The 26,195-nt window shown below is 41.8% G+C and overlaps 3 protein-coding genes across 11 annotated transcripts; 2 read left to right on the plus strand and 1 right to left on the minus strand.

The window, feature by feature from the left end:
- Positions 1–1,780: 1,780 nt before the first annotated feature.
- LOC124031827 (coiled-coil domain-containing protein 63-like) lies at positions 1,781–11,518 on the plus strand. 3 transcript variants are annotated; one of them, XM_046343545.1, is made up of 12 exons: positions 1,781–2,777; positions 3,988–4,698; positions 4,862–5,195; positions 5,297–5,364; positions 5,512–5,699; positions 6,008–6,154; positions 7,630–7,712; positions 8,484–8,652; positions 9,724–9,887; positions 10,151–10,254; positions 10,719–10,806; positions 11,030–11,505. In XM_046343545.1, the coding sequence occupies exons 3-12, from the start codon at positions 5,058–5,060 to the stop codon at positions 11,129–11,131; spliced, it is 1,251 nt and encodes a 416-aa protein (XP_046199501.1). In that variant the 5' UTR covers positions 1,781–2,777; positions 3,988–4,698; positions 4,862–5,057; the 3' UTR covers positions 11,132–11,505. The 3 variants fall into 3 exon arrangements, with proteins under 3 accessions (XP_046199501.1, XP_046199500.1, XP_046199502.1); XM_046343546.1 differs by having other exon boundaries at positions 1,783–2,777; positions 3,988–4,984; positions 5,082–5,195; XM_046343544.1 differs by having other exon boundaries at positions 3,988–5,195; positions 11,030–11,518.
- A 204-nt stretch (positions 11,519–11,722) lies between these two features.
- On the minus strand, positions 11,723–24,345 carry zgc:154075 (uncharacterized protein LOC556929 homolog). Of its 4 annotated transcripts, none has more exons than XM_046343541.1 (14): positions 24,182–24,345; positions 22,732–22,840; positions 22,402–22,486; positions 22,077–22,150; positions 21,823–21,882; positions 21,499–21,606; positions 21,204–21,260; positions 20,684–20,814; positions 20,522–20,576; positions 18,101–18,193; positions 17,826–17,960; positions 17,294–17,395; positions 16,734–16,895; positions 11,723–12,302 (listed from the first exon to the last, which is right to left on the minus strand). In XM_046343541.1, the coding sequence occupies exons 1-14, from the start codon at positions 24,289–24,291 to the stop codon at positions 12,177–12,179; spliced, it is 1,407 nt and encodes a 468-aa protein (XP_046199497.1). In that variant the 5' UTR covers positions 24,292–24,345; the 3' UTR covers positions 11,723–12,176. The 4 variants fall into 4 exon arrangements, with proteins under 4 accessions (XP_046199497.1, XP_046199496.1, XP_046199499.1 ...); XM_046343540.1 differs by having other exon boundaries at positions 22,732–22,843; XM_046343543.1 differs by lacking the exon at positions 24,182–24,345 and adding an exon at positions 23,468–23,665.
- On the plus strand, positions 23,820–26,154 carry taf10 (TAF10 RNA polymerase II, TATA box binding protein (TBP)-associated factor). Of its 4 annotated transcripts, none has more exons than XM_046343550.1 (6): positions 23,820–23,838; positions 24,487–24,660; positions 24,989–25,146; positions 25,392–25,456; positions 25,579–25,693; positions 25,855–26,154. In XM_046343550.1, exons 2-6 carry the CDS (start codon positions 24,528–24,530, stop codon positions 25,945–25,947), a joined length of 564 nt encoding a protein of 187 aa, XP_046199506.1. In that variant the 5' UTR covers positions 23,820–23,838; positions 24,487–24,527; the 3' UTR covers positions 25,948–26,154. The 4 variants fall into 4 exon arrangements, with proteins under 4 accessions (XP_046199506.1, XP_046199507.1, XP_046199505.1 ...); XM_046343549.1 differs by lacking the exon at positions 23,820–23,838 and adding an exon at positions 24,027–24,367; XM_046343551.1 differs by lacking the exon at positions 23,820–23,838 and having other exon boundaries at positions 24,025–24,660; positions 25,858–26,154.
- Positions 26,155–26,195: the final 41 nt, after the last annotated feature.

Raw genomic sequence — 26,195 nt, forward strand, 5'->3', positions numbered from 1 at the left:
GTCCATGATGAGATTCAAACACGCAACCTTTGGGTTGCTAGACATTCGTGTTATACGCCCATCCATCTTTCGTTTTTGCCTTAAGTAACCTTCTGTCATCTGTAACCATACCAAATGTAACATATCATACTAATTTGAGTGTCCCAGATTTACATTTACTATGTTACGTCTAGTATATGAGACCAGGCTGGTGTCACATGCTCACTGCTCAAGTAGCCTAGCTTCATTAACGTTTAGTCGGTCATTGACCATAAATATATATCTAATAAATCTATATCAAGCATCATACATTGTTAGCCATGTAGGCTCTGACATTGGGGGAATATGTACTGTCACTCTCTTTGCATATTCATTCACTGGTTGTCAGTTGGGTTGTGCTGGAGCGTGCACACACACACACAATCACACACGGTGGTGTAAAGTACTTTAGTAAACATAGTTGAAAGTACTACCTAAGTAGCATTTTTGGGTATCTGTACTTTACTATTTATATTTTTATATTACTTTTACTTCACTACATTCCTAAAGAAAAGTATGTACTTTTTTACTCAATTTTCCCTAACACCCAAAAGTACACTTTTGAATGCTTAGCAGGACAAGAAAATAGCCTAATTCATACACTTATCAAGAGAACATCCCTACTGCCCCTGATCTGGCGGACTCACTAAACACATGCTTAATTTGTAAATTATGCCTGAGTGTTGGAGGATGCCCCTGGCCATCTGTAAATTTAAAACAAAACAAGAAAACTATGCCATCATGGCTTGCTTTTTTATTAAGAATGTGAAATGACTTTTACTTTTGATACTTAAGTATGTTTTAGCAATTACATTTACTTTTGATACTAAAGTATATTTAAAACCAAATACTTTTAGAATTTTACTCAATTAGTATTTTACTGGGTGACTTTCACTTTTACTTGAGTTATTTTCTATTAAGTTATCTTTACTTTTACTCAAGTATGACAATTGGGTATTTTTTCCACCAGTACACACACACACACACACACACACACACACACACACACACACACACACACACACACACACACACACACACACACACACACACACACACACACACACACACACACACACACACACACACACACACACACACACACACACACACACTACAGAGGTTGTCTAATACAATACAGCTGTAGCGTAACTATCCATAGGCCAGGCCGAATATCTGTTTTGGCCTACACAGACAAACATCAAAGGTGCTTGACAGACAAGCGTAGAGGTTGAACAACTCTGACACCCAGTGGCAGTCACTGAAATTGCAAAGAAAAATAAGTGGGTCTCACAGTGCCTTCTATAAAATATCCTTGCTTCTTGATCCTTCATATGCACTGTGTGTACAAAACATTAAGAACACGTGCTCTTTCCACGACAGACTGACCAGGTCAATCCAGGTGAAAGCTATGATCCCCGATGTCACTTGTTACATCCACTTCATTCAATGTGGATGAAGGGGAGAAAACAGGTTAAAGAATGATTTTGAAGCCTTGAGACATAGGTTGTATGTGTGCCATTCAGAGGGTAAAAGACAAAATATTTAAGTGCCTTTGAACGGGGTATGGTAGTACGTGCCAGGCGCAACAGGTTGTGTCAAGAACTGCAACGCTGCTGGGGTTTTCACGCTTATCAGTTTCCCGTGTGTATCAATGAATGCACCACCAACCAAAGGACATCCACCCAACTCGAATCCTGTCAACTGTGGGAAGCATCGGAGTCAACATGGGCCAACATCACTGTTGAACACTTTCGACACCTTGTAGATGCCATGCGCCCAATGACTTGAGGCTGTTCCGAGGGAAAAAGAGTGTGCAACTCAATATTTGGAAGGTGTTCTTCGTGTTTCGTACACTCGGTGTACACATACTGTCATTGGTCTATGACCCAATGTTTGTTTGTCAATATCATGGCTGCATACATGATTTACAAACTCACATCTAAACCACCTAAAACGAACGATACAAATATAGAAATGTAACGTAACTTATCGGTATTGCAACATTGTAACTAGCCAACTAGCTACATATTATGTCAGGAGATATTTTGCTACATGTGTGTCGCGTGCTCAAGTAGCCAAGCGTCGTCAACGGTTACAATCGGTCATTGACATTGGAGAGAAAGCCAGCTAGCCAGTCATAGGCAAATGTGTTGCATATTATTTTCGCAAATATCTACAAACTACAAGGCTAGGACCAAGTAGAGGTTGTCAAAAAGGAAGCTTCAAGGTCCCGATAACAGTAAGAAAGTCACACATTTTTGTTAGCCAACGTTAATGTAAGTTAACCAGTGTTCGCTGCAGCCAGCCAGCCAGCCAAATGAGGCAGTTTGCAAATAATGTTAGGTGTAATTATGGCCGTTGGACAATATGCCTTATATTAGTGGTCATTGGCCAAAGGCTGTTCCTTCATATTTCTTTTGATCTAGCTAAATATGTTGTAACTAAATGCATATCAGGTAAGCATATAGCAATTAGTGATGTTAGGCATAGCTAACTTTATCAGGGGTCCACCCTATCTATGTTCCTTCAGCCTTATGGTCCTATGTTCCCTGGACCCAATGTTCCCTCAACCTATGTTCCCCCAGCCATAGGGCCCAGGGAACAAAGTGCTGGGTGAACATACACATGGTCCCCTTTATCATATCACATGATGTAATCTGAATTTCTCTCCTCCAGAACAATCACCACCATGCGTCGCAGAAGATCAGCTTGTAGTGTCAACTCTGACAGCAGTGAGATCGATATTGATCTCTTAGGTATGCGTTTTCACAGTTCACCTACCTACAAGCACTCACTAGCATCTGTTGCATGACTAAGAAATGTACTTTTATCTGATATCCTACCTATTTTTATCCCATAAAACATTAGGATACAGTTTTCAAAGTTGTGTGTTGCAGCTGAGACAGAGTTGAGCAAACTCCAGAGACAGTTTCGCATCATGGAAGGAGACAGGCAGGCGTACACCGTAGAATCACAGGATCTCATTCGCAGACAGCTGTGAGGATATTTTCGTCTTAAAGACTGAAAACATAATTACTTAAGATTCAGTGTACCTCTAAAGTGGTCTTTTGCTATGTTTACCTGGACATTGAAACTATACTGTACGCCCATGACAACTTCTTGTGGAACATGTGAACTCCGTTCTGCCACCTCTGGTCACTTCACTCCCCTCCCCGAGTCCCTGCCCATCTTCCGAAAACATCTGAGAACCTACTTCTTCAAAGAGTATCTTAAAGTCCTACTCCAGTCTCCTTTTCACCTCATTTATCACCTGATATCACATCTTAATAGGGGGTCCAGGTAGCATCATGAAATTAGGATTTTTGTTTTGTTCTCTATTGCTAGAGGGGGAGGCCGATGACATCAGAGAGCGCCATAAGACCAACTCCTTGAATGGCCTACTCCTTGAAGTTTGCAGTTGTGTCTGAAAAAACATTATTTTCTCAAAATAATACTATTTTATCCTTACATATGTGTTCATTACTGTATTTATCTTTCAAAAGGAAAAGTTCAAAAAGAGCTAGAATACCCTCCAATTTGTTTTAATTAAATGACACCCTTGCTTTTCATGAAGTAACACTATTTTTTCCGACTAGCACTGACTTTTCTGAAGGCTACTTTGAGGATAAATGTATTTACTATGACTGAGATATGTGGTTTTCTCACCGAGCTTTCTTAAGATTAACACACTAACTGTAAGTCACTCTGGATAAGAGCGTCTGCTAAATGACTAAAATGTAAATGCAAAATGTAATAAAAATTAGTTTAGTTGGAGAAATGTAGCCAGCTCAGCCACTGTCAATTGAACTGGCCTAATTGCTAACAAAAGGTTTTTAAAACCGTAATTAAGTGTTCCTCCATATCAGGGCTAACACTGTCTCTAGTAAGAGCACTAAGTCCAGTATGACACAAGCACATGGCTTCTTCCTTTGACACTGAAATGATGCATGTCTGTTACCCAACCAGGAGGGAGATCGAAAGGCTCCATGGTGAACGCGAGGAACTTCTCCGTAGCCTGCGTGTCTCAGAGAGTCCATTTCGATGCTCGGATGATGCAGACGCCACGCAAAATCTGAGCAGCATGCTGATGTACCGCGACAGGGTGGTGGAGCAGCTCGACTCTGAACAAGGGAAAATGGCTTATCTGAGACAGGAGGTGTTTGTATTGACGATTGCTTTGTTACAAACATCATAGATGTGAATTGCCCAGATAATCAGGAATTCGTGATAGTTTAACCTCATCCTACCCATGCTAGAAACGGACTTTACCCCCAAACCTGCAGGTGTAGCAGATGGGAATCTGGGAAAGTCTTTCATCAGCCTGAAGTGTCGCCCCTTGCCCTGTTTAAGAATGCTTTTTTCAATAGCGCAATGGTTTTAGGAGGGTGGCCACGTGTTTGGGAGGTTGTGCGTTTGAGAGCTGAATCAGAGGAGAAGCAGTACTCACTAAGCAAGAAGCGTGACATCCTTTACAATGGTGCTGTGACCCAAATCTGCAGCTGCACTCAGCTCAACCGCTGGGATTGCTGTGGAGTGAGTTTGGAGGGTGAATGTAGCAGATGAGGACCTGTGAAACTCATTCCTCAGCCTGCAGTGTCGCCCATAGCTCTGTGGAATAAGGCGTTTTTTCAAAAGCGTGGAGTTCCTAAATTTGAGTCTTGGTATCAGCTGAATCAGGTAGAAGCGCTAAGGAAACAGCATGAAGTCTTTTACACAGGCCTATATATTTTTCTCATTTATTTTATTTTAGTCAGCTCCAATTGACAATGTTTTATAGTGATATTCCTGAGGTAACCAGATTTATTCGCTTATCTGCTTTTATCGGCTTCTTCCGTGGTAGATTTTGACTTGGGAGAGTAAGCTGGCTGGCCAGAGGAGAGGGAGTACCACATGCCACAGTCAGAAGTCGGAGGCAAACCAGACACAGAAGAACAGCCTCATCCTGGAGAACAAACTGGACAGGGTTAGCAGTAGCCTGAGTGCCAGTCTGTTTCTGCACTCTTGTCAACTCCTTATGGAATTGTCATGGTGTTGACATGTCACCCATGTCTTTGCACCAGGGTCGTGTTCGCTTCAACAAGCTTTTGGCCAAGAACGGGCAGCTGAGAGAGGAGCTGAAGATCTTGCACGTGGAGAGGAAGCAGTTCCTCCACCTCTACTGCAGGATGGAGAGGGTAGGGCTCACAGCACCATAGAAATCAAATTACTAGAATGGGTAATGAATTGAGATGCACCCAACTCACTGAGCAATGTTGTGTTCCTGTTTGTCATTTAGGAGCTGCAGGAGATTCGCAAGGACATCCGAGACATGATGGCTCAGTCCACTGCTGCTTTTGAGGCCAGGTAATACATACAGCTTTTTTGTGTTGATGTGTTTTTGAGTAGAAAAATGTTATTTGGTCTGCATTGTAGAAAACAGACTAAAACAGGGAGGGACTACCTGAACTTTTTTTTTTACGATGGTGTGCCATCATGAATACGATCCTTCAGAGTGGAGGCTCGGTGCAAACGGATGCTGCTGAAGGAGAAAAAGGTGAAGGACCTGACCCAGTATGGCACGGAGGTGAGCGAGCTGCAGCGGGTCATCTCCCACGACCACCGCCTAAAGACCTTCATGAGCATCAAGGGCAACGAGTGCAGCAGCCAGGAGGAGGGCCAGGACCTGAGCCGCAGACAGGGTCATAGATGAGATACTTATTATAAGCCTTGTTATAAGACATTATAAAGGCTTATACATGCTTATGAGAATTATACCTGTATGCTTTAATTCACACAATGACAGCAATTACAAAATGACAAATTACAAAATCAAATACACAGCGGCATGGCTTTTCAGCAGACCAATTATTTTATTTAATAGCCGAATGCAACGCAGAATAAACAATAGTTGAGTAGTTCTGATTTGGGGCACTGAGTTGATGGTGTACTGCTTTATGTAAGTCTGACATATATCTGTCTGATTCTGACCTCTAACCTCTGTCTTTAGTTGAGGAGAGGCAGCGCAGGAGACTGGGACTGGACACTCAGGGAGGGACTTTTGGGACTCTCGATTCCTTGCAGGAGACCTTCCACAAGATCCACTGTGTCACAGGGGAGGAGGACCTGCACAAGCTGGTGGGGACCTTCATTCAGAGTGAGTCACAAAGCCATGTCTCCTCAGCAAAGGGGCACCTCTTAACTTCAAAATAAGCGCATTTACTACTTTATTATGGAAATATGATAAGGAAATATGCCGTCCTCATATTTTAGGCCCTCTAGAGTATGCTCCTTAATTCTCAAACTACCAACATATTTTACATACATGGATTATTACCTAGAACATTTAAGAATAAACTATTGGAAAAAGCAACAATTGTAGCAAAATATCAACTTAATTATTTTAAAACCTCATTAGACATGTAAATAATGTTATCTGAAATAAAACAATAAAAATAACCAGTAAAAGTATAGTTAATTAGCATAATATGTCAAATTAAGATATACATTTTTCCCTTATATAATGTGCAGAATTTTTCAAAAGTATAATCCACATTAGTAAATAAAAAGCTAATTTGCAACTTTTTGATTGTAGTATTTGTTTTTTAGAATTTTGAAGTAAATATTAACGTTGCCATATTTATGTGGTAAAAACCAACATTTGAAAGAGCCTATACTTAATGTTGTGGTCCTGTGTAGCCAACATTTGAAAGGGTAGCCTACCACCCATACTAGAATGTAATGACTGTAAGTTGCTTTGGATAAAAGCGTCTGCTAAATGGCATATATTATATATTATGTGAATGATCCGGAGAGATGTCTTAGTTTTCTTTATTTTCTTACCCCCCAGCCAACATTAGAATTGCTGCTTGTGTAACAATGGGAGTGGTAGGGCCTATGGCAGAATGCTTCAAAAGCAAGCCAAACCCTCAAGTTCATAGCAACCAAAATACTATATAACAAGTTGCAAATATAGAATATTGGATGGTATTATATGAATGCTGGTATTTCTATAACATTTTCCATAAAAACAAATTTTTCGTAGAATACACACCAATACGCGGCAGGTAGCCTAGCAGTTAAGAGCGTTGGGCTAGTAACTGAAAGTTCTCTGGTTCGAATTCCTGCAGCCAACTAGGTGGAAAATCTGTCGATGTGCCCTTGAGCAAGGCACTTAACCGCAATTGCTATGGGGTTAAGTGTAATAAATGTAATACAGCACTGTGCAAATTCAAAAGGTTGCTGGTTTCTGTAATTACAGTTCTACCAAGTATTCATAGCACTGACAGACTTTTATGAGCTGTTTTGACTGCAACTAAGCAGTCAAACGAATTTAGATTTCGTACACGGTCATACCTAGTAGTTATAACCATAGGCGAGTACATAAGGTGCATGTGATCTGTTTATCCGGTCAAGATCGCTCCACCCTCTGAGGATATGTATGACTTGATATTATGAACAAGTTGATTGACAAATTTAATGAACCACCTTTAGGCTATGATAAAAAAGAAATATCCCAGTTGGTAGTTTGAGGGTTAAACAAGGTCTGTGTTGACACAAGAGGCCATCTAAGATCTATTCTGTTATATTTGTAACTGTGAAAAATACCTTTTGTGTTTCTGCATCCTACAGTTGAAGACAAGAACTTTGCTTTGCTAAACTTTGTTAACGAACAGAACAACAAAGCTGAGACATTGAAGGACGAAATCAACCAGGTCTGTATGAAATTGAAACTACATGCGTGTTTACCTTTGAAATAAGTCATTTCTTTGGATGTTGTGCTTTAATGCACACATTAAACTATAGTGCACCTTCCTTTCTATTTGGATACTTTGTTAAATGTAGCCAACTAATTGGAGGAGTGTGTGCATGTGTGAGTTCTACGTGTGTGTATTATTGTGCATTCATGTGTCCATTGGGTGCCTCTTCTACTTTCGTGTTCAACCTGATCTCAGAGCATTTCATATTATTCTGACATCTATTTTAGTATGATATGTTACGTTTCGTATGGTATGTATTCATTTGTGAATGTCTGTCACCCATTTTGTATGATACGTTATGAATTACAATTTGTACAATATGTTTACGAATTAGCAAAACTTACAATATCTTACAAATTTGCAAAACGTATGATATGTTACAAATTCTTGCGAAGTGGGTAACGTTAGCTAGCTGGCTAGGGGTTAAGTTTAGGAGTTAGCTAAAAGGGTTAGGGGAAGGGTTAGCTAACATGCTAAGTAGTTGAAAAGTTGCTAAATAGCTAAAATGCTAAAGTTGTCCGTGATGAGATTGTCCGTTATGTGCCTACCCAACCACCCCGACCAACCACCCTAGTTTCGTTTTTGCCTTAACTACCTGTTTTATGTAACCATACCAAACGTAACATATCATACTATTTTGAGTGTTCCAGATTTACATTTACTATGTTACATCTAGTCTATGAGACCAGGCAGTTGTGTTTTGGTGTGTGTGTGTGTGTGTCACAGATCCGCTGTGAGATGGAGGTGGTTTCCAGAGAGGAGCGCAGACAGCATGAGGAGCGCAGGGTCGTGCTTCGGGGGGTCAGTGTGCAGCAGCAGGCCACAGAGCAGCAGATGGGGGGCTACCAGCAACGCATCACCTCAGTGGGCAAGATCCTCAACCAGCTGAAGACAGGTATGGATGGGAAAGAATGGTTTGTTTTGTTTCAGCCCAGTACTATCTACATCTAGACCATCTAGACCTGGTTGATTTCGTCCTTCACCCACCACTGCGACTTGTATGCTCTAGTCGGCTGGCCCTCGCTACATATTCGTCGCCAGACCCACTGGCTTCAGGTCATCTACAAGGCCATGCTAGGCAAAGCTCCGCCTTATCTCAGCTCACTGGTCACGATGGCAACACCCATCCGTAGCACACGCTCCAGCAGGTGTATCTCATTGATCATCCCTAAAGCCAACACCTCATTCGGCCGCCTTTCGTTCCAGTACTCTGCTGCCTGTGACTGGAACTAATTGCAAAAATCGCTGAAGTTGGAGACTTTTATCTCCCTCACCAACTTCAAACATCAGCTAGCTGAGCAGCTAACCGATCGCTGCAGCTGTACATAATCTATTGGTAAATAGCACACCCATTTTCACCTACCTCATCCCCAGTTTTTATTTATTTACTTTTCTGCTCTTTTGCACACCAATATCTCTACCTGTACATGATCATTTATCACTCCAGTGTTAATCTGCAATATTGTAATTATTCACCTACCTCCTCATGCCTTTTGCACACATTGTATATAGACTCCCCTTTTTTTCTCTGTGTTATTGACATGTTAATTGTTTACTCCATGTGTAACTCTGTGTTGTCTGTTCACACTGCTATGCTTTATCTTGGCCAGGTCGCAGTTGCAAATGAGAACCTGTTCTCAACTAGCCTACCTGGTTAAATAAATAAATAAATAAATAAATAAATCTTACGGCTATGACTTCCCTTCCTGTGGAGACCTTAATAAGCTACTTACTATGACTGTTGGTACTTATACTACTATAACTAATACATCTATTACTACTAACTTACTATTTTCTTCAAATTCAACTAAATCAAGTTAGTGCTGGGCTGTAACAAAATGTGCACCTCCTGATGGTCTTGTCTCTCATTGCAGTGAAGAGACTCACCGAGTGCCCGTTTCTTTCTTCTTTAGACAACCAGATTGAGAAGAACCATAAATTCTTCTTGTGTGTTTCCGTGCACCAGGAATAGACCGTGTGTGCCACAACATAGACTGTGACCGGTCAGTGATCGAAGACAAGTTAGGCTCCTCGACCGGGATTCGGGACAGCACCATTATGACTTACCTGGGATTGGTGGAGCGCAGGACCAACGAGCTGCTGACTTTGCAGTCTTTCCTCAGCTCTAAGGTAATTTCAATGTCACAAGGTTATTTAAAATGCATCCATCCTTCCTTCATTACTTCTCTGGATTAAAAATGGATCCGATAGGACTGGATTGATGAAAGCTATTGTAATGTAGTGGAAACCTACTACTACTATCAAATTGTGTCAGATCAGGGATAGGCTACATCAGTGGAGGGAGGGTGGAAGTATGGATTTTAGAAGTGAACAGAGCCTCATTGAAGTGTTGCCCTTGAAGCATTTCATGTTGTTCTCTGTCTCCACTCCAGGACCTTGATAAAGATTACAATCCTAGAATGGTTGCCAGGCACCTCCTAGGACAAAGTCCACCACTGCCTAGGCAAAACAAAACGGTTGAGCCTCCCACTTTTGGGTATGTCTGTGTGTGTGTGTGTGTGTGTGTGTGTTCAATATAGAAGCTGCTACATCTAATGCCGGAAAGGAATGCCAATGAACAGTGGCAAGTTTGTTTCCAATCCTGTAACAATAACCTATAAAATACATGTGGTTCTGTTTCTGAAATATATCCCTGACGATGCAGTTATATCCACTTTGCAGCTCATGTTTTTTTTTGTTTTACCTGTGCTGCAGCTAAGAGAAACTTTTTAACCAGCCCAACTGTATTCACAACCTGGCCGGAGGACAAACTAGTGTGCTATTCCAGGGCATAGTGTGCTATTTTAAGAGCCTATTTTAGGAGTAGGACCTACATTTTCAGTTTTTCTCACATTCATAAGGAAATAGTAAGTGAATGCAATACTTGGAAGTGTGTTAACCATAGAAATATAACTTATAGTTTAACTTTATGGTGGTAATGTAAGACTACTACTATTTTAGGGATGACAATGACCCAGAGGAGTCCCTGCTAACAGACCAGGTGAAGCCCCTCTCCAAGGACGAGCTGCTCCCGCTGATAATGATGAGGGTGAGGCTTTCCCTTCAATCAACATGGACCACCACAACCATATAGCTGGAGATGGCCTACCTGACTCTAGTTTAACCCTCAATTGGTAGCAAAATAGTGTCCACAATTCAGAAATACCATCCATACCTGATCATTGTTATTGTAATACTATGGGTTGATAGCATTCTGAATTTCCTACCGCACACATAATAAAATACGGTCTCATTGGGTTGTTTTCTGCCAGATGCAGAGGAAGGCAAGGATCGTCCGACCAGAGGTCCGAAAATCAGCCTCCAAACTCAGCGTTGTGGCCAGCAGAATCCACCATGGCTCCCTAGGACTCTGAACTCATCATCGCTTTATGAATATTGATTGGACACACACAAGGAAATAGTTTATTGACCTCATCCCTGGTAGATAGACAGACCTCATCCATGGTACCTTGACCTAGTCCCATGTAATCTGACCTCATCCCTGGCAGTCTGACCTCATCCCTGGTAGTCTGACCTCGTCCCTGGTAGCTGCAGACTGGGGGACCGCAGGAGGCCCACTCCTGTGAAAAGCAGCATCACAGCCCTGCTTTCATGAGCCATTCATAATCTGTTACGTTTATAATGCCTCATTAGTTACAAAATTGAGTTTAAAAGAATTTAAGTATTCATTATTTGTTCATCAAATATAATATCCGGTGGTGTAAGCTTTTAAAGATGTATAATAAATCATTTAAATCAGAATAAATGTCAGCCTCAGATAAGACATTTTATTTTTACTATGGCGTGCAACATGGTTCAACGTGCCAATAAATCAGCACAATCGTCTTTTCCGGTTATCCAAATTGACAGCGTCTTGGAGCAAGAATTGGTATCACCTATACTGTGCTAATGACGATACAAAAGAAGAGTAATGTAGAGCAAAGTACAATACAGCAAAAGAGGCATTTTTGGTAAGTGCATGGGGTGTATTTATAGATGTTTGCTTAGATAGGCTACGTGTGTAATTTCAAAAGCATCTTCGAGGGGGCCTTGATTCCAGTTTCATACAAGATATTAGAACACACAACATTTTAGAAAACTGGCAAAATATATGATTCTTTGAAAATCAGTTTCTCACATAAAAACAGTTGCTGACATGACAAACAGTACATACATCACATTTTGTTAAGAAAATAATTTTCATGGAATGTGCACATGAAACAATCCTTGAGAATTAAGCAATCTCAACACTAGGCCTAGCTACATATTACATACAGTAAAATCAAATATCCATTAAATATCCAGTTAATCATTTTCATGTGCTGCCTGAGTGAGCTCTGTCATAATTATTAGAGTTGAATCATTGTTGATGATCAAAATGATGATTATGTCCCTTCACGTCACTGTTCATGTAGACGTCTAGTCCTGGTCAGGCCCACAGAACACCACCTTGCTCTCCAGTCGAGACCGCTCAGCCTCAAACACCAGCTTGTGGCTCAGTAGAGTCTCCTCTGGTCCGGAACGGATAAAAGATGCATCTCCACTCTACGCGACACACACACACACACACACACGCAAACACGAGTCACATTGTTTTCCCATCGACATTAGAGTAATGTAAGGTTTATTTATTTCACCTTTATTTAACCAGGTATGCTAGTTGAGAACAAATTCTCATTTACAAATGCGACCTGGCCAAGATAAAGCAAAGCAGTGTGACACAGACAACAACACAGAGTTACACATGGAGTAAACAATAAACAAGCCAATAACACAATAAACAAGTCAATGACACAGTAGGAAAAAAAGAAAGTCTATATACAGTGTGTGCAAAAGGCATGAGGTAGGCAATAAATAGGCCATAGGAGCGAATAATTACAATTTAACAGATTAACACTGGAGTGACAAATGAGCAGATGATGATGTGCAAGTAGAGATACTGGTGTGCAAAAGAGCAAAAAAGTAAATAAAAACAGTATGGGGATGAGGTAGATTTGGTTGGGCTATTTACAGATGGACTATGTACAGCTGCAACAATTGGTTAGCTGATGTTTAAAGTTGGTGAGGGAAATAAAAGTCTCCAACTTCAGCGATTTTTTTTGCAATTCGTTCCAATCACTGGCAGCAGAGAACTGGAAGCAAAGGTGGCCAAATGAGGTGTTGGCTTTGAGGATAGTCAGTGAGATATACCTGGAACGTATATGGAACGTGTGCTACGGGTGGGTGTTGTTATCATGACCAGTGAACTGAGATAAGGCGGAGCTTTACCTAGCATAGACTTATAGATGACCTGGAGCCAGTGGGTCTGGCGATGAATATGTAGCGAGGGCCAGCCGACTAGAGCATACAGGTCGCAGTGGTGGGTGGTATAAGGTGATTTGGTAACAAAACGAATGGCACTGTGATAGGGTAAGTTTGGCGGCGTGAGTGAAGGAGGCTTTGTTGCGAAATAGAAAGCCGATTCTAGATTTGATTTTGGATTGGAGATGTTTAATATCAGTCTGGAAGGAGAGTTTACAGTTTAACCAGACACCTAGGTATTTATAGTTGTCCGCATATTCTAGGTTGGAACCGTCCAGGGTGGTGATGCTAGTCGGGTGGGCGGGTGCGGGCAGCGAAATTGAAAAGCATGCATTTGGTTTTACTAGCGTTTACGAGCAGTTTGAGGCCACGGAAGGAGTGTTGTATGGCATTGAAGCTCGTTTGGAGTTAGTTAGCAGTGTCCAAGGAAGGGCCAGAAGTATACAGAATGGTGTCGGAAACTGGATTGCACAGCGGAGATTGTACGGTGGGATTCGAAATGGTCAGTGATCTGTTTATTAACTTGGCTTTCAAAGACTTTAGAAAGGCAGGGCAAGATGGATATAGGTCTTAGGTCTGTAACAGTTTGGGTATAGGGTGTCACCCCCTTTGAAGAGGGGGATGACCGCGGCAGCTTTCCAACTTTAGGGATCTCAGACGATACGAAAGAGAGGTTGAAAAGGCTGGTAATAGAGGTTGCAACAATGGCGGCAGATAGTTTTAGAAAGAGAGGGTCCAGATTGTCTAGCCCAGCTGATTTGTACGGGTCCAGGTCTTTCAGAACATCTGCTATCTGGATTTGGGTGAAGAGGCGTGGGAGAGGAGCTGTGGGGGGGGGCTGTTGGCCAGGGTTGGAGTAGCCAGGAGGAAGGCATGGCCAGCCGTTGAGAAATGCTCATGGATTTATCGGTGGTGACTGTGTTACCTAGCATAAGTTCAGTGGGAAGCTGGGAGGAGGTGCTCTTGTTCTCCATGGACTTTACAGTGTCCCAAAACTTTTTGGAGTTAGAGCTGCAGGATGCAAACTTCTGCTTGAAAAAGCTAGCCTTGCTTTCCTGACTGATTGCGTGTTTTGGTTCCTGACTTCCCTGAACAGTTGCATATCACGGGGACTATTCAATGCTATTGCAGTCCACCACCGGATGTTTTTGTGCTGGTCAAGGGCAGTCAGGTCTGGAGTGAACTAACTGTTCTTAGTTCTGCATTTTTTTGAACGGGGCATGCTTATCTAAGATGGTGAGGAAATTACTTTTAAAGAATGGCCAGGCATCCTGACTGACGGGATGAGGTCAATATCCTTCCAGGATACCCGGGCCATGTCGATTAGAAAGCATTTGACAGTGATGAGGGGTGGTCGTTTGACCGCGGACCCATAGTGGATACAGGCAATGATTGCTGAGATCCTGATTGAAAACAGCGGAGGTGTATTTGGAGGGCAAGTTGGTCAGGATAATGTCTATGAGGGTGCCCATGTTTACGGATTTAGGGTTGTACCTGGTGGGTTCCTTGATGATTTTTGTGAGATTGAGGGCATCTAGCTTAGATTGTAGAACTGCCGGGGTGTTAAGCATATCCTATGAGTGATACTGCAAAAGGTGTCCTGACTGTTTTTTAAAGGTGTTATGAATGCCTTTTGTATACCCCCTTCAGGTAGAGTTAGGCTAAGAGTTTTTACAGTACCCAATACCATTCTGTGATTTTATTGAACCAGGTACTGCAACAGTGTAAATTTCGCAATGGGGTTTGATTGAATCCAAACAACGATCTAGATAACTCAAATAACATTTTGTTCCACGACGTTCCACGACATCAATGTATGATTAACACAAGCCTAAGTCAACGCATATTCAATCAATCCCTATACCAGTCTGCTGTTCCCACATGCTTAAAGAGGGCCACCATTGTTCCTGTTCCCAAGAAAGCTAAGGTAACTGAGCTAAACGACTACCGCCCCGTAGCACTCACTTCCGTCATCATGAAGTGCTTTGAGAGACTAGTCAAGGACCATATCACCTCCACCCTACCTGACACCCTAGACCCACTCCAATTTGCTTACCGCCCAAATAGGTCAACCACACTGCACACTGCCCTAACCCACCTGGACAAGAGGAATACCTATGTGAGAATGCTGTTCATCGACTACAGCTCGGCATTCAACACCATAGTACCCTCCAAGCTCGTCATCAAGCTCGAGACCCTGGGTCTCGACCCCGGGTCTCGACCCCGCCCTGTGCAACTGGGTACTGGACTTCCTGACTGTCCGCCCCCAGGTGGTGAGGGTAGGCAACAACATCTCCTCCCCGCTGATCCTCAACACGAAACCCCACAAGGGTGCGTTCTGAGCCCTCTCCTGTACTCCCTGTTCACCCACGACTGCGTGGCCACGCACGCCTCCAACTCAATCATCAAGTTTGCGGACGACACAACAGTGGTAGGCTTGATTACCAACAACGACGAGACGGCCTACAGGGAGGAGGTGAGGGCCCTCGGAGTGTGGTGTCAGGAAAATAACCTCACACTCAACGTCAACAAAACTAAGGAGATGATTGTGGACTTCAGGAAACAGCAGAGGGAACACCCCCCTATCCACATCGATGGAACAGTAGTGGAGAGGGTAGCAAGTTTTAAGTTCCTCGGCATACACATCACAGACAAACTGAATTGGTCCACTCACACTGACAGCATCGTGAAGAAGGCGCAGCAGCGCCTCTTCAACCTCAGGAGGCTGAAGAAATTCGGCTTGTCACCAAAAGCACTCACAAACTTCTACAGATGCACAATCGAGAGCATCCTGGCGGGCTGTATCACCGCCTGGTACGGCAACTGCTCCGCCCTCAACCGTAAGGCTCTCCAGAGGGTAGTGAGGACTGCACAACGCATCACTGGGGGCAAACTACCTCCCCTCCAGGTCACCTACACCACCCGATGTTACAGAAAGGCCATAAAGATCATCAAGGACATCAACCACCCGAACCACTGCCTGTTCACCCCGCTATCATCCAGAAGGCGAGGTCAGTACAGGTGCATCAAAGCTGGGACCGAGAGACTGAAAAACAGCTTCTATCTCAAGGCCATCAGACTGTTAAACAGCCACCACTAACATTGAGTGGCTGCTGCCAACACATTGTCATTGACACTGACCCAACTCCAGCCACTTTAATAATGGGAATTGATGGGAAATTATGTAAATATATCACTAGCCACTTTAAACAATGCTACCTTATATAATGTTACTTACCCTACATTATTCATCTCATATGCATATACTGTACTCTACATCATCGACTGCATCCTTATGTAATACATGTATCACTAGCCACTTTAACTATGCCACTTTGTTTACTTTGTCTACACACTCATCTCATATGTATATACTGTACTCGATACCATCTACTGTATGCTGCTCTGTACCATCACTCATTCATATATCCTTATGTACATATTCCTTATCCCCTTACACTGTGTATAAGACAGTAGTTTTGGAATTGTTAGTTAGATTACTTGTTGGTTATCACTGCATTGTCGGAACTAGAAGCACAAGCATTTCGCTACACTCGCATTAACATCTGCTAACCATGTGTATGTGACAAAAAAAAATTGATTTGAAGCACAGATCTAAAGTTTTTAAAAAAATGTCCCTCAATGTTGACATTCACACAGGCTCCCAGCACTCACCGCCACAGCAGAGATGAAGGCTTCCACCAGTTGGTAGTCCGCCCCGCCGTGCCCGCCCATGCCAAAGGCCCCTGGGGCGCAAGTCTCTGCTGTGTGCTTGGTGGCCCTCCCTGTGAGGAAGTCAAACACTCGAATCTCATGTCCGTCACACGACAGCTCCCCCTATAGGAACAAAGCAATCATTACATGATAAGAAAATGTTTGCAGGTTATCTTTATGTACTAAAATCAGACAGTAGCCAGATACATCCAGCTCTAGCTTTACTGCTACTACAAATACAGATTTATTTATAAGGATAAATATTCCCGGACAGAGAGATACCAAAGTTCATAAACTATGACACAGAAATTCAGGTCAATAAACTATTTCAGTTTGTGTGTGTTCCATCAATATTCACAATCTATCTCTTTCTATTCAATCCATATCTGTATCTTAGTATCATATCACATTCATTTCAATCACACAAGTGGCATATTAATGATCAACAATGAATTATTCATAATGATTTAACCTGATGTTGGATTATTCAAGATTGTGTCTGGACTGGAGTGCTACAGTACCTTGCTGCCATAGATGGTGGTCCTCCGCTTACATATCTCCTCTGTAAATGCCACCATGGAAAAAGCAGCTGTAAGACCCCCTTCAAACTCCATGTTCACCACCTGTACACACAGGTACAACAAGGTGAGAGAAGAGAGATAAAGAGAGGAGCTGTGTCGACTTGAGCCAATATCAAATCCAAGTCAAATTGTATTTGTCACATACATGTGTTTAGCAGATGTTATTGCGGGTGTAGTGAAATGCTTGTACTATTATTTCTGACCGAAGCATAAACTTAATTTAAATACAACAAAAGTGTGCAGGACTTAATTTACAATTCTGTAACCTCTCTTCTGACACTCGGAATGGTCTCTGTTACGAAAGAGACACTTATTCTAAAGGAGATATCCTGTTAAAATAAAGGTGAAATACTGAGTAATAAATAATAAATAAATAATTCATAATAAGTGTAGCTGTATAAATGTAGGATAAGCCTTTTTCTAAGCATGGTTTCTTTGCGCTAGCGTCTAGCCAGATGGTGGTCAGTCTTACCTGGTTGGTGCAGACGTCGTTGTCACACTGGTAGACACAGCGGCCGTACGGCCCTGATTTCAGAGCCTCGGTCACAGACTCAATGTCTGGGAGAGAGCTGGAACATATCACAGACACGGGCCAGCCCACGCAGCCCTGAGAGACACACACAGGCCTGGGTTACTGTAAAGTGCTTTTGGTCATTTTCTATGAGCCTTCTGATTTACACTGCTTGCCCTGAATAATAATTGCCCCTCGTGGGACAAATCAAATGTAATTGACATGAATGGAAAAACCTTTTTGACTCTGTCCAGGTAGATCTTGCGTGCAGAATATGGGCAAGATTCCTCTACAGGGCAGTCTAGGCAGCGGTCTGCAGCACCTGGTGGCTGGAGGAAAAACTCTTTAGCACTGAATCACCTTTGATTATTCTCGGGTGGGTTTACCAAAAGCATCGTAGCACTCACATCATCTACAGCAAATCCATTGTAGGCAATGGATCGAAAGATGATCTTAGTGCTACAAAGCTTTTCGGAAACCCACCATTATACTATGTAGGACTAAATGGAAGCTCATTGTGGACTTGTGTCCCAAAGGGGCCAAAGAGGGTTGAGTACCTTTGACAGAATTAAAAACGATCTAAAAACAAACATTAATACAACGAGTGATAATATCACACAATGAGTACAGTATGATTAGAAGGTAACTCAAAAGTGGAAATCAAATGTAAAAGCATGGACATCAGCTGCTTCGGGAGAGGTGGTTGTAAGGCAGGAAACTGGGGTTGTGGTTGTGGGAGTGTGATGCAATGCTTTGTCAGCTATGTTTTCCCAGACAAAGAATCACCAGGAGTTAGTTACAGTCAGTTCTCAGGCTTATGGGGCAGCATCTCCCACCGTATCGCCTGTGGTGTGCTGTTATTCTGACACAGTTACTCTGTGTAAAGGTTGTATCGGCTGTTGCTGTAATGTTTTCCTTAACGATCCATATTTTCCCTAGTTTGGATCCAAATAGTTGTGAAATCAGTGGTTCCAGTATATTAAAAACTAAACAATATATTTGAGATGGTATGGGAAGTATTTGAGATGGTATGGTATTATATAGTATTTGAGATGGTATGGGAATGTGGATGCTAATATTTTAAAGTAACACATTCATTCATGTCTATGTAACTGTGGTTGTCATCACTCCAGGGCCTGTATTATTGTTCAATGGCATGACAAACCCATTGTTTAAAACTATTTAGAGTTCAATCAGTGTCCAAAACAGACACACATAGTTGTACCACTTCCTTTCTGATTACAGTGCATTCGGAAATATTCAGACCCCTTGACTTTTCCCACATTTTGTTACGTTACAGCCTCATTCTAAAATTGATTAAATTATTTTTCCCTCATCAATCTACACACAATACCCCGTAATGACAAAGCGAACACGTTTTTAGATCTTTTTGCAAATAAAAACAATTTTAAAAATACCTTATTTACATAAGTATTCAGTCTCTTTGCTGTGAGACTTGAAATTGAGCTCAGGAGCATCCTGTTTCCATTGATCATCCTTGAGATGTTTCTACAATTTGTTTGGAGTCCACTTGTGGTAAATTCAATTGATTGGACATGAATGGGAAAGGATCACACCTGTTTATATAAGGTCCCACAAACCAAGCCATAAGGTCGACAGAATTGTCCGTAGAGCCCCGAGACAAGATTGTGTCGTTTGGAACCAACTCTTCCAAGACCTGGCCACCTGGCCAAACTGAGCAATCGGGGGAGAAGGACCTTGTTCAGAGAGATGACCAAGAAACCGATGGTTACTCTGACAGAGTTCCTCTGTGGAGATGGGAGAACCTCCGGAAGGACAACCATCTCTGCAGAAGTCCACCAATCAAGCATTTATGGTAGAGTAGCCAGTCAGAAGCCCCTCCTCAGTAAAAGGCACATGACAGCCCACTTCACCAAAAAGGAACCTAAAGGACTCTCAGACCATGAGAAATAAGATTCTCTGGTCTGATGAAACCAAGATTGAACTCTTTGGCCAGAAGGCCAAGCATCACGTTTGGAAGAAACCAGGCACCGCTCATCACCTGGCCAATACCATCCCTATGGTGAAGCATGGTGGTGGCAGCATCATGCTGTGGGGATGTTTTTCAGTGGCAGGGACTGGGAGACTAGTCAGGACCGAGGGAAAGATGAACGGAGCAAAGTACAGAGAGATCCTTGATGAAGTCCTGATCGCTTTGGAGCAGGTTCTCAGACGGGCGAAGCTTCACCTTCCAACAGGATAACGACTCTAAGCACACAGCTAAGATAATGCAGGAGTGGCTTCGGGACAAATCTCTGAATGTCCTTGAGTGGCCTAGCCAGAGCCCGGACTTGAAACTGATCGAATATCTCTGGAGACACCTGAAAATAGCTGTGCAGCAACGCTCCCCATCCAACCTGACAGAGCTTGAGAGGATCTGCAGAGAAGAATGGGAGAAACTTCCCAAATACTGGTGTGCCAAGCTTGTAGTGTCATGCCCGTGAAGACTTGAGGCTGTAATTGCTGCCAAAGGTCTAAAAACCTGTTTTTGCTTTGTCATTATGGGCTATTATGTGTAGATTGATGAGGGGAAAAATGATTTATTCCATTTTTAGAATAAGGCTGTAATGTAACAAAATGTGAAAAAAAGTGAAGGAGTTCAATACTTTCCAAATGTATATGAGAAGACCACACACCCTTTTCTCTTTGCGGAAGTGACTGAGAGATCCAAATGATGACACTTTCAAACACCTGTGAAGAACAAGCTTTTTTTAATAGGGCTGTCAGTCGATCAAATAAATGAGTTGATTAACTTGTTATTTTATTTATATATATTTTTTTAAACATTGCCTCTTTACCTTCGTCCTCCAGCCCAGTGATGTATCAAGTCAATGTCATGGCAGGATTTGGCCAGAAGTGCAAAAGAGCTCTCAGCCTCATTCCTCCAGTTCCCTCGAACAAAGGAGTGGGCAAAGTGAAAGAAACCCACCTAGAACAGGAGAAAGTAACCATGGAAATCTTTGCAGATATTTTAACCCATGCAGGCTGCACTGAGAGCGGAGTGGAGGTCACTATTAAAATGTACAATACTGTACGAAGACCTGGGTTCATATACTATTTGAAATCATCCATAAATATAAGCGTTTGCTATAGCCTGTCTGGAGAGCCTAGGTGAGCGGGCTTTGCAGTTTTGCAACTATTATAGTAAGTGAAGTTTATTTATTTATTCTGTTGTTTCCACTGTGCACGGCAAGATCACACAAACACAGATACATTAAATACTATTAGTACTTTATAGTAATAGCACTTGAACCCAGGTCTGAATATACTCTATGTAAATTATGTAAAATTTACAGAGTATTGTAAATACATCCCTACCGGTTCTAGGTGTTGAATATGGACCGGGTCTCCAATCGCTCCACTGTCCATCAGCACCTGTGGGGTCAATTCCAAAGCATTGGCAACACACTATATGGCAGCCCTTTTCAAGATTGATTTGACTGCTTCTATCCCGCGAGGAGTACCTTGTTACTAGGCATATTTTCGCTCGAGCTCTCATTGGGCATTAAATCCAATCACAGTAGCCATTGTCCTAATGATGCTGGGCTACGCAAAAAGCATATATCTGTGCAAAACATACTGTAATATTTCAAATAAATGAATATACACTTACTTTTATCTTGTGAATGACAGGGTCATATCGGAGGACATGGCACACTGTTAGCATCACACCATTTTGAATGCAAGTTCTTACAATCTCTGTGCAGTCCTCAGCTGTTACCTAATACGAAGAAATATCAATTTGACACTGCGCGTACACACGCCTGCACGCCCACAAAAACAAACACGGACACAGACACTCTTTCTATATCTCTAGATATGATTGATTGTATAAACTATGTGTACTGGGCTGGTATAGGGTAGCTGAAATAATCTTGTCTTGATCAGACATCACAACAACATACATCGTATTTACAGGGGTTGGGGGAACACTCACAGCCATGGGCTTCTCCAGAAGAATATGGTAGCCTTTCTTTGCCAGTGCCACAGCGGGGTTCTTGGCAAGAAGACAAGAACACACACTCACTCAGAACAGCCATCATGGATTCTCAATCTTAGCCTGTTGTAGCATCAATGGGCAAAATACTAGACACTGAGCATCCTAAAATAGTTCTGTTGAAATGGTTGCTCAGATTCTGTGGTATACTAAATTTGATTAATTGAGTAACAAGTATGCTCTACTACTATTACCTTATGTTGGCGGTCTGGAGTACAAATGAACACAGCATCAGCAAACTTCTCCCTTTGTACTATACCACGCCAATCTGGGAAAGAGGAATATAGGTAACATATGTCATAACACTTTTCAGAACTGATTACAATGCATGCAAAATTATACTGGTTTGTACTTGACATTCAGAGACACAAGATGCCACAAGAGTTTATTGTTACGACATGCTTGTGATAATATGACGCTGTTATGACGTATAGTTCAAATTTATGTGTTCCCAAATAATCAATCCAGCGTAGGGAGAAAATGGGTGTGGACCGACAATTAAATATTTTTCACTCATACCAGCAAACACGTTGACATCTGCTATTCTGTGTTGCTTCTGAAGTTTCTCCCGTGCAAATTTCCTGGGGTCAGCCACTCCAATGACCTACAGTTAATTAGAGTTTTCATTGTTTCCATTATTATCATCGTAATCATCATCATGACTTTTATGTAAAACCTTAGTCAAGACCGAATGGCTACTAATCGGTAGGACATTTAAATTCTGATGGAAAGAAGTGATGAATGATTTAGCCTAGCAGGGATGAAAGCCTATATCTCACTAAGATCAGATGGTCTACTCATTTAAGTTATTGACAAGATCAGATGTCGAGAGATGTTGGGGAGCCTTACTCGCATGCGTTGAGGCTGGAGGGAGGCAAAGTGTGAGTATGTCTCCCCACGGTTCCCAGCTCCCACCACAATGACATCCACAGGTGATGCCATCCTGTCTTTCTGGGCCCTGCTTCAAAATGACAAAGACATCAGTTCAAACCAGCCATGTTTAATTTATTGATGTATATGATGTTTAATGCTATTGCTTTCGTTGACTGAACATCCTCTTAAGACTGACTGAGCTTTATGTAATAGATCACTTTCATGGTGACAAAAATATTATAAAACAAATATTATTGTGCCAAGTTATATTTGAAGAATGACTAATTTCTTGTTTTCCTAGTTGAACTTATTTTATTTACTTTTACATTAATAATGTATTCGTTTAAACAAGGTTGTCGCTAGTTAACACAGCCACTAAGTCAAAATTGGCCATGTTGTAAAAATTCATGCAAACAAATATGAGGTTTTTGGTCTTCATTCAAGGTTAGCAGTGTTGTTAAGGTAAGGTTTCAAATCTGATTTTAACATGCTGACTACACCGGGCACGTATGTTGATTGTGTCCATCCACAGCCGACGAGATCAGGACATGCAGGTTGAAATATCATAATATCATAACGAACTCCGAACCAACTATAGTCATTTGGAGACAGACAGGTCGAAACACATGAAACGTTCATGGACATTTAGCTAGCTAACTTGCTGTTGCTAACTAATTTGTCATGGGATATAAACATTGGGTTGTTATTTTACCTGAAATGCGCAGGGTCCTTTTTTTCCTGGATCTTTGTAGAAATGTGACCCATTTTGAGTCACACAACATCGTGTTATCTAATCCGACAATTAATCCACAGATAAATGGGGAAATTTAGATCGTTTCTAGTAAACGACTTTATATGGCAGTTAGCAACCAACTTTGAGGTGCATTACCACCAACAACTGGACTGGAGTGTGGACCGCCAGCTTCCAATCACCTGCGTGGGTATATGCTCCTAAAAATCAATGAGATGGGAGAGGCTGGACTTGCAGTACGTCAATCGTCAAAAATAGAACCTATTTCAGATCTATTTCGTAGGAGCTCGTTGACGCGCGCGAGCAGTTTGGATGAAATGATTGAATAACATGTATGTGTAAAATTATGTGTAAGAATGTAAGAAAATAAATTGTAGAAATAGGCGGGGTTTAGCCATAATTATGACTGTGTTAACTAGTGACGATCTTTTAAACAATGCATGTACGTTGTTTCCCTTTACTGACAAGATAAAGTGACTGTCACATGATCATATAAAAATCAGCAATAGTAGGCTGAAGGTTAAACGGGGATGCAATATTTCAACAACAAAAATACAACGACCATTATTCACGCCAGAGTTTATCTTTGACCGTGTACAAAAAACGCGAAATTCAGATCTATAGTTTTTTTCTACAAACGTTTGCATACAATATTGGCTACAGTAGGCTACCTACCTTAACCGGCGGTGGTCTTCTTCAGTGAAGCCAAGATTCGGTGGATGCATCTGCGTACATTCTTCTGGGGGGGAACCAATAGTGGGATAAGACATGGTTATGCCAGACATTGAAATCGATGCACACGGAAGGCGTGAAAATACAATTTCATAAGCTAATGCCACTGTTTGCTAGCACGATTATAGTGTACGAATTATCTTGATTTTTCGCTATTTGCCCATACACTGTTGTAAAAGGGTATTTTTGGTAGTTAATTTAACCCTTTCACTATAGCTAGCTAGCTAACTTGATTTTTTTTTATTTAGTCTATTTTACCAAGAGAACTGCGGTGCAGCCAGCAACCAATATGAACGTTGATACTCCACAGCCAGTCATACCAGGGGGCTCTTCTTCAATTTCCTCGACATCCAGTAATTGCATCACTAACAACAATGCAGCAACTAATGTCAGCAGTATCCCCTCGGTTGCCATAAGTAATGGTAAGTATTTCCGCTCATTTTGAGGTTATAAACAGCTTTATGAGCTGGCTTTAGACACGGTTACACAACACATGAATGGTCTGCTATTTACTAGCTAAGCAAACTAGATCAAAAGTGACTCAGAACTGTTTAAATTCTTCAAGTACAGTATCCCACACATCATGTAGCACCATACATAACTTGAAACCCATCTTAGATCTAGCACGTTCATTGCTTGCTGCTTTGTGAAACAGTCCATAGCTTAGCCCAAAGCTGGACCTTGGCTATCAACATCTCAGCTACATTTAGGAAGATATTAAACCATATCATTATGTTTTTTTTGTTTCAGCCCCAACCTCGGCTACCATGGCCACACCATCATCTGACACATCCGTGTCCAACGGTGTCTATGTTCCCAGTGGCATTGCCAACGGCGATGTGAAGCCTGTAATCTCCACCACACCACTGGCTGACTTTCTCATGCAATTGGAGGACTACACTCCTACAGTGAGTCATACCCCTTTTTAAAGTTGTAACATTAGTTCACGAGAAGACAAATGTAGATTACGTTTTTTGCATACCTAAGCTGATGACGACAGTCAATTGACTTGTATACATATTGCATATTTGTGTTAAGTAGTTTATATTTAGCATATAAATGTCCTTCCGGTATCAATTGTGGTGATGCTAGGTTTCAAAATACCATACTAAAACACATCACAATGACTTCAGTCCAACCATTTGTTTGCCAGATCCCTGATGCAGTGACAGGCTACTATCTCAACCGGGCCGGCTTTGAGGCGTCTGATCCGCGAATGTAAGCCTCATCTTGTTTACCTCTTTACCTGCAAAGTGTCCTCTCCATCTCAGGTTTTACACCAGTTATATCAACTAATTTCACCGCCAAATGTAAACATTAAATATGCCCATCGTTTTCAGAATCCGTTTGGTCTCTCTAGCAGCTCAGAAATTCATCTCAGACATTGCTAACGATGCCCTGCAGCATTGTAAAATGAAGGGCACGGCCTCTGGGAGCTCCAGGAACAAGACAAAGGTTGGTGCATTTCTGATGGTATTGAAACATAACATAGGCTAAACATCTCAGTGAATGAACACTAACTGTTTACATGAGTTGCACAGAATTATTCATGCACAAGTATGACTGTATTGTTGATTGGTTTCTCACGACGTCATCCCACCTCTTCTCTCCCAAAGCAGGACAAGAAGTACACATTGACCATGGAGGACCTCTCCCCTGCCCTGTCTGAGTATGGCATCAACGTAAAGAAACCTCATTACTTCACATAGGATATTGGCATATGCAGTATGGCAGCTTCTGCTGTTTTTGTGCCTCATAAACCCCTTATGATGGCCATTTAGGATGGCCATGGAATATTAATTGCAGTCACTCTTTTGTTCTGTTTTTTTTTCTTCCAAGTAGAGCATGCTTTACTTTGTTTGAATTTGAGCTTGTAATATTTTATTGAGACAAATAAAACGTTCAGCAATTACTTATTTCTGACTTTGTGCTTTTTCATTTATGTACTCTGGTGTAC

This window comes from Oncorhynchus gorbuscha, linkage group LG03 (genome assembly GCF_021184085.1).
Source record: "Oncorhynchus gorbuscha isolate QuinsamMale2020 ecotype Even-year linkage group LG03, OgorEven_v1.0, whole genome shotgun sequence".
NCBI classification, from domain to species: domain Eukaryota; kingdom Metazoa; phylum Chordata; class Actinopteri; order Salmoniformes; family Salmonidae; genus Oncorhynchus; species Oncorhynchus gorbuscha.

What these genes read in the sequence shown, in the direction of transcription:
- LOC124031827 (XM_046343544.1), top strand. Translation starts at nt 5,058, where the DNA reads ATGTCACCCATGTCTTTGCACCAGGGTCGTGTTCGCTTCAACAAGCTT. An exon ending in AGTCTTTCCTCAGCTCTAAG is followed by an intron (nt 9,888 to 10,150) that starts GTAATTTCAATG and finishes TCTCCACTCCAG; the next exon opens with GACCTTGATAAAGATTACAA. An exon ending in GTTGAGCCTCCCACTTTTGG is followed by an intron (nt 10,255 to 10,718) that starts GTATGTCTGTGT and finishes CTACTATTTTAG; the next exon opens with GGATGACAATGACCCAGAGG.
- zgc:154075 (XM_046343540.1), bottom strand. Translation starts at nt 24,291, where the DNA reads ATGTCTGGCATAACCATGTCTTATCCCACTATTGGTTCCCCCCCAGAA. An exon ending in CTCCAGACCGCCAACATAAG is followed by an intron (nt 21,883 to 22,076) that starts GTAATAGTAGTA and finishes CTTCTTGCCAAG; the next exon opens with AACCCCGCTGTGGCACTGGC. An exon ending in ACTTCCGCAAAGAGAAAAGG is followed by an intron (nt 18,194 to 20,521) that starts GTGTGTGGTCTT and finishes TTTTTCCTCCAG; the next exon opens with CCACCAGGTGCTGCAGACCG.
- taf10 (XM_046343550.1), top strand. Translation starts at nt 24,528, where the DNA reads ATGAACGTTGATACTCCACAGCCAGTCATACCAGGGGGCTCTTCTTCA. An exon ending in CTCGGTTGCCATAAGTAATG is followed by an intron (nt 24,661 to 24,988) that starts GTAAGTATTTCC and finishes TTTTTGTTTCAG; the next exon opens with CCCCAACCTCGGCTACCATG. An exon ending in TGGAGGACTACACTCCTACA is followed by an intron (nt 25,147 to 25,391) that starts GTGAGTCATACC and finishes TTTGTTTGCCAG; the next exon opens with ATCCCTGATGCAGTGACAGG.